Source organism: Grammomys surdaster, unplaced genomic scaffold (genome assembly GCF_004785775.1).
Source record: "Grammomys surdaster isolate TR1022 unplaced genomic scaffold, NIH_TR_1.0 205, whole genome shotgun sequence".
NCBI lineage: Eukaryota > Metazoa > Chordata > Mammalia > Rodentia > Muridae > Grammomys > Grammomys surdaster.
In genome coordinates this window covers 3,819,987-3,830,378 of record NW_021604650.1, presented here as the reverse complement: position 1 = coordinate 3,830,378, position 10,392 = coordinate 3,819,987, and the positions used below count along the sequence as shown (strand labels likewise).

Here is a 10,392-nt window from a genome sequence, read left to right as displayed (position 1 = left end):
GAGACCAACTCAATATATATATATAGAGAAGATAATGTATATATTTATATATATATATATATATATATATATAATAAATGCTTTTTAAAAAGAAAAAAAAGAGACGCTCTAACCCTCATTGTATAGAGAAAGAAAAAGCATCTACCTTTCTATTGCTAAATGAAAGAAACCCAAGTCTGTTAGAAAACAGCCCTGTCCTTGTCAGTAAGAAGCCTGTTTTATCCTGTCTTACAGCCTGCTGCTGCTTTCTGCTCTCTCTGCAGCTCCTTCCCTGCTCTCTGGGTTCTATCCTGCCTCGCCCGTCTTCGGCTCCCCGGCTCTGTTATATTCTGCTATGTTCTGCTGTATCTTCTCCTTCTACTCTGCTTCTCTTCTATTCTCTTTCTGTCTCCTTAATGTCATCTTTCATAGTTTGTGTACGTTTTTAGGAGAATAGATCATATGGTATTGCAAGCCTCTTTTTTCAGAAGTTCACAAAACTTCAAACATAAATTAAAATTATAAATTGAATAAGGGGTTACAACAGAGATGTTTACATGTGTTTCCATTAAGGCTGGTTATCTAAGTAAACACTCATATCTGTCTGTAGCTCTGTAGGTTCACTGAGAGTTTAAAACTATAATTCTAAGTTAGCACGTTCCTGTCAAGAGGCTTATCATCCACCTAGTGTGTCATCAGTGTTGAAGTTCTGTATAGATAAGTCCAGTCAATATTTTATCTTCTGTTCTTCCACCTAAAATAAATGATTCATTCTCACTTTATGGCCTTTAGTTATCAGATAATAGTTTACAGCCTAAAGGAGTGCTCTCCTTAGTCCTAAATCCGTTACTCGCCTACTTCCTATCTTAGTGCAATTAACTGGTGACATACAAAGGCCTAGTCCTAATTGCAGTGTTCGTATTACAGAGGGCCCCAAATTACTTGTACAATCTTAGGAATTCTATAGGATTACTATTAGGAATTAAGAAATCATCTATTTGTCTACATAGCATTGCTACAAAAGAGTACATCTTTCCTGATCTGCAGAAAATCTGCCCAATAGAGTGTACTAATGCCCAGGAATTGTTATATTAATTTAATAATGACAGGAAATGCATATCAATAGCAAGAATCAATCCTGAGACAAAGTGTCTCAGGCCTTACCTCCAAGAGCTCATCCATCGAAGACCATGCCAAAAACAAAATAAAACAAAAACATACAAACAAAAAAGCTAGACCATTTCAGGAAAGACGTCCACTAGCCTTAGCCTCTCCTTGATGACTTCTGACAGAGACGACATTATCTTTGTCATCAGAGGTGTTGCACTTGAAAGTCAGGGTATGACAGACTTTAGTCATGGATTGATTAGTGTCAATAAATACCTTTGTAGCTATGGTTTCAACCCTAAGTGATGCTTTATAAACAATATAACCCGATAACTAGAGAGATGGCAAAAGTAAAGCACTTATGGCGTGAGGACCAGAGTCTGACCTCTAGAACCCAGGTGACTGATGATGGGCATGGTGGCATGTAACTTTAATCCCAGTGCAATCAGGTCCCTCCTGGGGTATGCTAGCTAGCTAGGAGGTCTACCCTTCTTGTTGAGTTCCAGGCCAATGAGTTGTCCTGTCTCAATAAAGCAAGCTGGATGGTACAGAGGACAGCTATCATTGTCCTCTACACCCATATAAATGTCACACACACATGCACACACACAAGCCATGTTGATGATCTGCCGAGAATCTGTCCAGTAGGGTGGGCTAATGTCATCTAGGAGAGGCTACGGCTAGTGGATGACTTTCCTGAAATGGTCTGCTGCTCTGTATCATATTGTAATACTAAATACTGGCTCCCAAGGTCTGGTTGCCCCAGGGATGAAGAGATACTCACGTACACCAAGTGATGCTACATAACCTTGAATATAACATTAGAATATAAGCATTAGGCAAAACCCACCACACCAAAAAGGCCACTTATTAATCTACCCACCCAATTAACCTTGACCAGCTTATCCATCTTCTTTACGTTAGCCCTTCCAATCTCTCTGAAATCCATCTATCTACTTACCACCATTTGGCTCATCAGATAGTGTCCATCTATCCCGTCATCTATCCATTTGTACATCCAGCTGTTCAATTTCCCCTCCACCAACCCCTGTCCACTCATCACCTGTCCATTTACTCATCCCTCCTTCTATCTACTTACCTGATCATCTACCCTTCCAACTATCCACTCAAATGCCAGACTATCCAGTTATCCAGCCAGCCAGGCACCCATCTTTCTACCCACTGCCAAAGGCTCTGATCTTGACAGATGGAAGCTTCCAGAAGGCTAATCTCCTGCTCTCAGACCTGGAGACCTTGGAATTGACACTCTGCCACCCCACCCTTTTGCCACCAACCCCCTCTGTAGAGGCCACCAACTCTTCTTTTGTCTTCTGAGGGCCTCTGCCCAGTGTGCCCTGATCTATTGATTCACAACCCTGGACACCAGGGCTCAAACTTGTTTGGCTAAGTCACTGTGAGTGAGACTTCATCTCATCTCCAAGCACAGCAAGCCCCGCCCCCGACAGAGAGCCTGTGGGATTGCCCTTGTATTTTCTCATTGACTGTAATCCTACGCTGAAGGTGCTGTCCCTACCACGTCAAAAATTCTAGAAGTAAGGCTGGTCGCCTGCTCCCAGACAGAGGGTTCAGAGCTCACTCAGCCAACGCCACCCTCTGGTGCCCCATCTCTTACTGTCCATACTTTCTGCAGAGGCCACTGATGCTCTCCCTACATCCTGAGGGCTCTGCCCAATGCTACTTGACCGTTGATGACTGTCAGCCTCATTCAGGGCTACTTGACATCAACTGAACGTGCAGTGTTCCTAGTGTGTAGAGTCTTCCTCTCACCTGCCTGGGTGGGGTGTTCCCAAGCACAGACTGTTTGATGGTCCTTGTTTGAGTTAGATGCACTTGAGGCTAGAGTCTTCAGGGCAGGTGGGGTCTGTTGTGTGGTCCCTGCTGCTGGCCTGGGACTAGAAACCACCCCGGGGTTTCTTATAACCCAGACTGGTCTGGAACTTACTATGCAGCCAAGAATGACCTTGAACTTTTGATTCTTCTACCTCTGAGTATTTTGCAGGTGTATAACACTATGTCCAGTTTATTCTATACTGAGAATTGAGCCCAGAGTCTTTCTGTATGCTAGGCAAGCACTCTACCAAGTGAGATAGAGGCCCCACCTCTCTCTCCACTCTCCCTCCCAGCCTTGATGTTTGCAAGCTAGTCACTGAATGGGTGATAGAGTCACTAGCTCAGATGGCAGATATAGCATGGGATCTGGTTCCCTGGGACAAAGGCTGGTGCAGAGGGCATGTGAATAAATCATGAGGGGCCCACAGCAGGCCAGCAGGCCACAGCTGACCTCATTCTGGAAGGAAGAGTAAGCAGCTGTGTGGTGAGTGGCTGGGGTGTGGCAAGGGGCAAGGGGCTGTGTGGCACCTCTACCCTTGTTCCTTGAGAAGAGCTTACAGGTTAAGGGAGTGGCTCACCCAGGAGGTGGGGAAACAGAGATGGAAAGAGGTATCCTGGGGCTCCAAGTTGGGGAGAGAGGAGCAAGTGACACACTTTTTCAGAATCTTGGAGCTGTCCTGGGAAAGTGAATGGTGGAGGAGTGGGAAGGGCAAACAAACAGAGAGCTGAGAAAGAGCCTCTGAGAAACAGTGAAAGGGCAGACAGAGAGTCAGAGACAAACAGACAGGGACAGAGAGACAGAGACAGAGAGACAGAGAAAAACAGAGAGACAGAAACAGAAAGACAGAGACAGAGAGAGAGAGAGACAGAGAAGGGCTGAGGGGAACAGAGAGAGGTTAAGACTCTGAGAGAAACTGAGGGGAACAGAGAGACTGAGAGGGCCTGAGAGTCATGAGAACACTGTTCTACCAAGACAGAGATGGTAGCAAAGGCCAAAGCAGATGGAAAGCAAGCAGGGTCCAGAGCAGGAACACCTTAGGACCACCAACCAGAGAGGTGCAGGCAGGACTTGGGACTGAAGGAGGCCAGCCAGCTTGGGAGCCTGGCCACCTGAATCAGCGAGAAGCCCAAGGTGTAGTCTGTGGTTCTGTGAAGGTTGGGAAGTACACTAGGAAGAAGGTGACGATTTGGAAGATGGACTATGGGAGAAGCAATGGAAGAAGATAGTGACCATAGGAGAGCCAACCTCTTCTAACCCCCAGAGCCAGAAACAAAGCATAGCCACTGCTCCCACTGAGCCACCAACCCACAGGGTGAAGAGATCTAGCTGGAAGAGAAAACGTACCACTCCTACACCCATGGCCCTACTCGAGGGCCCAGCAGATGGCAGCCTCCCTGAAGGGGACTCCAGTCCATCCACAAGCACTGCAGGACCCAGCCAAGACCTAGCCAGCCCTATTGCCCGCAGACGGGCCCTCCTCCGTGAGCTGGAAGCCCAGGTGCAAGCTGCCTACGGACAGGTAAGGGACACAGACTGTTCTTTACTAAGGGACCTCAAATCCTGCTGACTCTAAAACACACCCACAACCAAGTGGTCAGGAGAAGTTAGGGAATCTGTATGCCACCTCTGTTGACACTGAGGGATTGGTACCCAGAGCTGGCCCTTCATGCACAATGTCGAACTCTGAACGAATACAGGGTTTTGACAGGGGTGCACAGGAACTTCAGACTGAGCCAAGATAAAAGCAGGTAGGCTTTCTTTCTGAGGACTTCATCCTCCAGTCCCCAGTTGCCACAGTGGGAGAGTTGAGAATCCAGCTGACCCAAGCACTGGGTGCCTCCTTCTTCTGGAGGGATCCAAGCCTGCTTCTGAAGGTGCTGACTGGGGGAGATTAGTGCAAGGCTGAGAGACTGGTTGGTGTGGAGGGGTGCTGTTCAGAGGACCCTCCTGAGGAAGATCTGGGAGACTGTGCCTTCCTGGGGGCCTTGACTCTGAGTAAACCCACACACACACTCACAGAGATACTCAGAGATAATCCCGGATTGGATTAGGGCCCAAGCCCCGGGCCCAGGGCTCCCCGCCTGCCCACCCGCTCCTGATCTTGCCCACAAAACCCCAGGAAAATCCTCTCCAGTGCTCCCAGGCTGTCCCTGGAAACAGCAGGGGGCTGGCAGAATCCACAGCATCCTCACAGGACTCAGGGCCTGGCATGGTTCAGAGATCCATGGGGAACTGTGCCAAGAGGCCCTGGCACCGGGGGTCTAAGGTAGGAAAGTGAAGGGGAGAAACATAAGGCCAGAAACCTGGGTGGCCCCGGGTATTCGGCAGGTAGTGTCCAGAGACCTGGGGGTACTGGGCTGGATTAGAGAGTGACTCCAGAAGAGATGGAGGGGATATCTGTCTGCTTTCTTTGAAGGAGATGTTTTCCTGGACTTCCCCAGGCTTCCCTAGGTCTCTCCTGCTAAGTTGATAGGCCAGCTACCTATTCTGTGCAGGCCTGACTCTCTCAGCTTTGACTGAGGTGACCAGAGCCAGAGGCCAGGTCTTGTTCTGCCACAGGCTTCCTCAGTGACCTGGCTCACCTCTTCTGGGCTTTAGTTTACCCAACTGAGCAGTTAGCGGTGAACTCTTCCAGCCTGGAGTGTTACTGGGTCTTGTGTACCTAGAAGCCCCTCCCCCTCTGTCAGGTGCTGGGCTCCAGAGAGAGGAGCAGCTGATGAGGGCTGGAGAGGGGCTGCAGGAGATCGGGCTACATGGGCATTGATCCAGTTCATGGCTCACTTTGCCACAGGAACGCTGGCAGTGGCCTGGATCCCCCTTAGGGGGCTCCCGCCCCAGCCCTGGCCCCAGAGCTGAGGAGCAGGAGGGGACACAGGGCTACTCAGTGCTCGGCAGCCTGGTGGGGCCAGCATGCATCTTCCTTCGACCCAGCATCGCCGCTACCCAGCTCGTATGTACGGTCACTCTTCTGCCAGTCTGCTGCCCTGGTCCTTTAGCCTCATCACTCCCAAGTAGGCGTGAAGGCTAGAGAGAATGTCAGAGGAAAGGCATGCAACCCTAGGAGTGGGGCAGAGCTTGGGGAACCCCCATACCAGGCATGGAATTGGGTAGGAACCCAAGAAACAGCCACCTGAGAGTTGGGGGTGCAAACCAGTGGCAGAGCGCTTGTTTACAGCAAGCCCAGGGTTACATCTCCAGCACTGCCTGAATAGAAAGAAGTGCTTTCAAGGGAGAGATGGTTAGAGAGGGGGCGAGTCCTCAGGAGAGGGTCGGGGACAAGGTGACCTGCGCTGATGTTGAGGCCAGCTGGCTTGGGTATAAGGTTCTGTCTGACCCTGGGATCTCCCTCTGTCAAAAGGAGCAATGTACCTCAGAAGACTGTGGGAACACGGGTCCTAGGGTCCCCTGGCAGGTCGCAAGGGAACGGGATCTCTAAGACACCCAGGCAGGTGAACAGGACTGGGCAGAATCAGGCACAGGGCTTGGGTATGCTGTTGGGTGGTCTGGATGAGAAACCCCAAGACAGGAGGATGCTGAGGCATGGGCGGGCAAAGGAACTCCTAACCTTATCTGTGTACTCTGCAGAACCGAGAGCTGAGACCAGAAGAGATTGAAGGTAACGAGTTCAGGGAGGGGTAGTTGAGGTGGGGTGTGGGATGGGGCTTGTAAGAGGAGGTTTGGGACTTGGGCCTCTGCAAAGTCCAGGAGGAGCGAGAGGGCCATGGAGCGGGACTGGGCAGGGAGAGGTAACAAATCCTCCCTTCTGCTGCCAACCCCTTGGTCTCAGTGACCACATTGGTCAAGGGCTGCTTTCATATTAGTCCATTTGACTACACTTCCTGGCTCCCCACTTTGGGCCTGGCGCCTTGCTGAAATCCTGCTGACCAGGGAGAGAAGGTCCCCACCTTCTGGAGATAGCTAGAACTGCAACTGTATAGAGTACTCTTAGGAAAACCAATGAACGGGCTGGCCAGGAAGGAAAAAATGGGCAGGGAACTCTTTCTGTAGCTTTTCTGTCTCTCCTCCCCTCCCGCTTTCTCTTTTTAATCACCTAGAACAGAGATTGACACATATCAGATGCTTCTTAAACATTTGACAAGAGAACAAATTTTTTTAATACCACATGTGCAAAGCCCCTGGGGTGACAAATAGGAACTGAGGTTTAACAGCAAGAAAGGATTGGAGCAAAGGGGAAAAATGGCCTGGCCCCAGCTGGCAGCCAGGAAGGGGTGGTTAGGAAAGGACTAACCTCACTCTGTCTGGCAGAGTTGCAGGTCGCCTTCCAGGAGTTTGACCGAGACCGGGACGGCTACATTGGCTACCGGGAGCTGGGTGCCTGCATGCGGACGCTGGGCTACATGCCCACGGAAATGGAACTCATTGAGATCTCACAACAAATCAGTACGTGCCTCAGACCCACCTGACCCTCAGGCCTCAGCCCTGGCCTAGCCCTGAGGTAGCCACTTGGGCTGTTCCAAGAGTCCATAAATGTCATAGAATATAGTTGTCATTAAAAGGAAAGCCAACTCCTGAGAATCTGCTAGGAGACCAGGGAGGATGACAATTGTGTCCCATTCACCAATAAAGAGACTGAAGCTCAGAGAGGTGAAGTACTTGTCTAGAGTAACACAGCAGGGGCTCAAGGAATCCAAGAACTTGTGTCTTAAGAGCCTGGCTGACTGGTGGCAAATGCCTTTAGTCCCAGCATTTGGGAGGCAAGGCAGATCTCTGATTTTGAGGCCAGCCTGGTTTACAAAGCATGTTCCAGGACAGTCAGAGCTACACAGAGAAACCCTATGTTGAAAAACCACAAACAAACAAACAAACAAAGACTAGCTGAGGTCAATTCCCACTAGGATCTGCTGCTGATGCAGCCACTGGCACACAGGAAGGACAGACCATCTAATGCCATGAAGGAAGGGGCCAGGAGCCAAAGGGAAGGCAGTAGGTTGGGGAACGTGGTCAGGTGCTAGGCTGGGGTCTCTAATGGATGGATGTATCCTTAGGTGGTGGGAAGGTGGATTTTGAAGATTTTGTGGAGCTGATGGGTCCCAAGCTGCTGGCAGAGACGGCAGACATGATTGGCGTGAGGGAGCTTCGAGACGCTTTCCGGGAGGTGCACCTGGGGTGGAAGGGGTGGAGAGGGTGGGTGAGACTGTGGGGCTGCAGGAAGTGAGAGGCTGAGTGGATTCAGGGCTCAGTCAGTGATCCCATGCCACCATCAACACTGTCACAGTTTGACACCAATGGAGATGGCTGTATCAGCGTAGGGGAGCTCCGTGCAGCCCTCAAGGTTCTGCTGGGGGAACGCCTCAGCCAACGGGAAGTAGATGAGATACTCCAAGATATTGACCTCAATGGAGATGGCCTGGTTGACTTTGAAGGTAACACTTCCCCTGCTTAGCCACATGTGCCCTCAAGGATTCTAAACCAGTGGTCCTCAACCTGGGGGTTATGACTGAATATCAGGTATCCTGGTTACCAGATATTTACATGTCAGTTCATAATAGTAGCAAAAAAGTACAAAGTAACAACCAAATAATTTTCTGGTTGGGGGTCACCACAACATGAGAAACTGTATTAAAGGGTTAAAGCATTAGGAAGGTTAGGAACCACCATTTCTAAAGAGTTCCCAGTTATCATGGAGGATAAAGGAGGGAGGGATGTTATACTCCCTGCTGGTGAGAGAAGAAATTCATGTCAGTTCTCAGGAGAGCTAAAGTGCTTACGTAGGGAAAGGAAACAGGGAGAGCCAAGACTGTAATCTGGGCAGCTGAGCCCCTCCTGCCTGATACACAGATGCCTTTGAAGGTCTCCTTTAGCATCCTTTAGCCCATGCTAGGGCAGGCAGATCTGCCTCATCTCTAATGGGATCAGGAGAGCAGACCTAAAACCTTGCTTTGTCCTGGCAGAATTTGTTCGGATGATGTCTCGGTGAATCTGTATAGAAGCTGGAGTGGACCAGCCTGCAGGACCCCAGCCTCCGAATTGCAGAGGATTCTATATGTTCCTTGAAGGTCATTGTGTACAGGACTGTGTGCCTCCTCCCCATCCCTGCCTGGGCAGAGTACCCTCTGCTGTCATCTCCCCGTACCTCGTCCTGGTTCTCGGGCAATAAAGCATCTCCCAGCTTGTAGAGAGTTTTCTCCACTCACTCATCCTGAATGTCTGGTATCTGACCCCAAAAGTTAAGTCCTGGAACTGGGCTAACTACAAGTCACCTCAATTGTGAGCTCCAGAGGGATGGGGATTCCCTCTCCTTCCTCTCTGGATCCCACAAAAAGCAAGTGCCAAAAGATATCTCTGAACTGGGCATGATGGTGCATGCCTTTTATCCCAGCACTCTGGAAGTGGAGACAGTTGGATCTCAATAAGTTCAAGATCAGCCTTGTCTACAGAGCAAGTTCCGGGACAGCCATGGCTACACAGTGAAACTATGTCTCTGACCTCCCCTACTCCCTCAAAAAAAAAAAAAAAAAAAAAAAAGAAAAACATAAAACAACAAAAAAGATATCTTTGGACTGGTAAACACACACACACACACACACACACACACACACACATCAGGGCTTCTGGAGTTCTGTCCTTGAAATTTCCAGGACAGAGCCCTTCTCTCAGCTCTGTCACATGTATTCCTGCCCCAGCATCCAGGAAGGTGGGGGCTGGCAGAAGGGCTCCCCAGGAAGCACATCAGTTTGAGAGCTAGGATTTCTTTTTTCTTTTTTTTCTTTCTTTTTTTCTTTCTTTTTTTTTTTTTTGGTTTGGTTTTTCGAGACAGGGTTTCTCTGTATAGCCCTGGCTGTCCTGGAACTCACACTGTAGACCAGGCTAGCCTTGAACTCTCGAACTCAGAAATCCGCCTGTCTCTGCCTCCCAAGTGCTGGGATTAAAGGCGTCCGCCACCACCGCCCGGCGAGGGAGCTAGGATTTCTTTCCTCTGGGAGCCCCCAGTACTTCCTGAGTACAGCGGGAGGGAACAGGATTGGCCAGTCCTGTCCATTTCAAGGCCCCTCTAATGGACAGTCTATGTTAGTGAACCTTTTAGCATAGAGGGTAGGACTTGCCTGGCAGGAATCAGGGACTCCTGCCCTAACCAGCTGTCTGGCCTTTCTTTGCAAGTTCCCCTAACCTAAACCTCCACTCACCTGAAGACTCACATCTTCACACACAGAGCCTTCACAGCCCTTGTTCTACAGGGGTCTCTACCCACTCCCACTTTTGTAACAAAATGCCTTGGACTAAGTAATGTAGAAACATTCTAATTCAACACACTCATGTCTAGAAGCAGAGAAGCTCAAGATCAAGATGTGGGCAGAGACAGTAGGCAGTGACACACACTTGTGACCCCAGCACTCAGAACACTAAGGCAGCCAGATCAAGAGTTTGAGGCTAGCCTCAGCCACATAGTGAGATCTTGACTCAGAAAGGGAAGAAAGGGCAGATGGTGTGGTGTT

The 10,392-nt window shown here is 49.6% G+C and overlaps 1 protein-coding gene across 2 annotated transcripts; it reads left to right on the top strand.

The window, feature by feature from the left end:
* Positions 1–5,112: 5,112 nt before the first annotated feature.
* Cabp2 (calcium binding protein 2) lies at positions 5,113–9,073 on the top strand. Of its 2 annotated transcripts, XM_028771179.1 has the most exons (7): positions 5,113–5,204; positions 5,730–5,888; positions 6,524–6,554; positions 7,205–7,339; positions 7,945–8,054; positions 8,175–8,322; positions 8,851–9,073. In XM_028771179.1, the coding sequence occupies exons 1-7, from the start codon at positions 5,148–5,150 to the stop codon at positions 8,874–8,876; spliced, it is 666 nt and encodes a 221-aa protein (XP_028627012.1). In that variant the 5' UTR covers positions 5,113–5,147; the 3' UTR covers positions 8,877–9,073. The 2 variants fall into 2 exon arrangements, with proteins under 2 accessions (XP_028627012.1, XP_028627013.1); XM_028771180.1 differs by lacking the exon at positions 5,730–5,888.
* Positions 9,074–10,392: the final 1,319 nt, after the last annotated feature.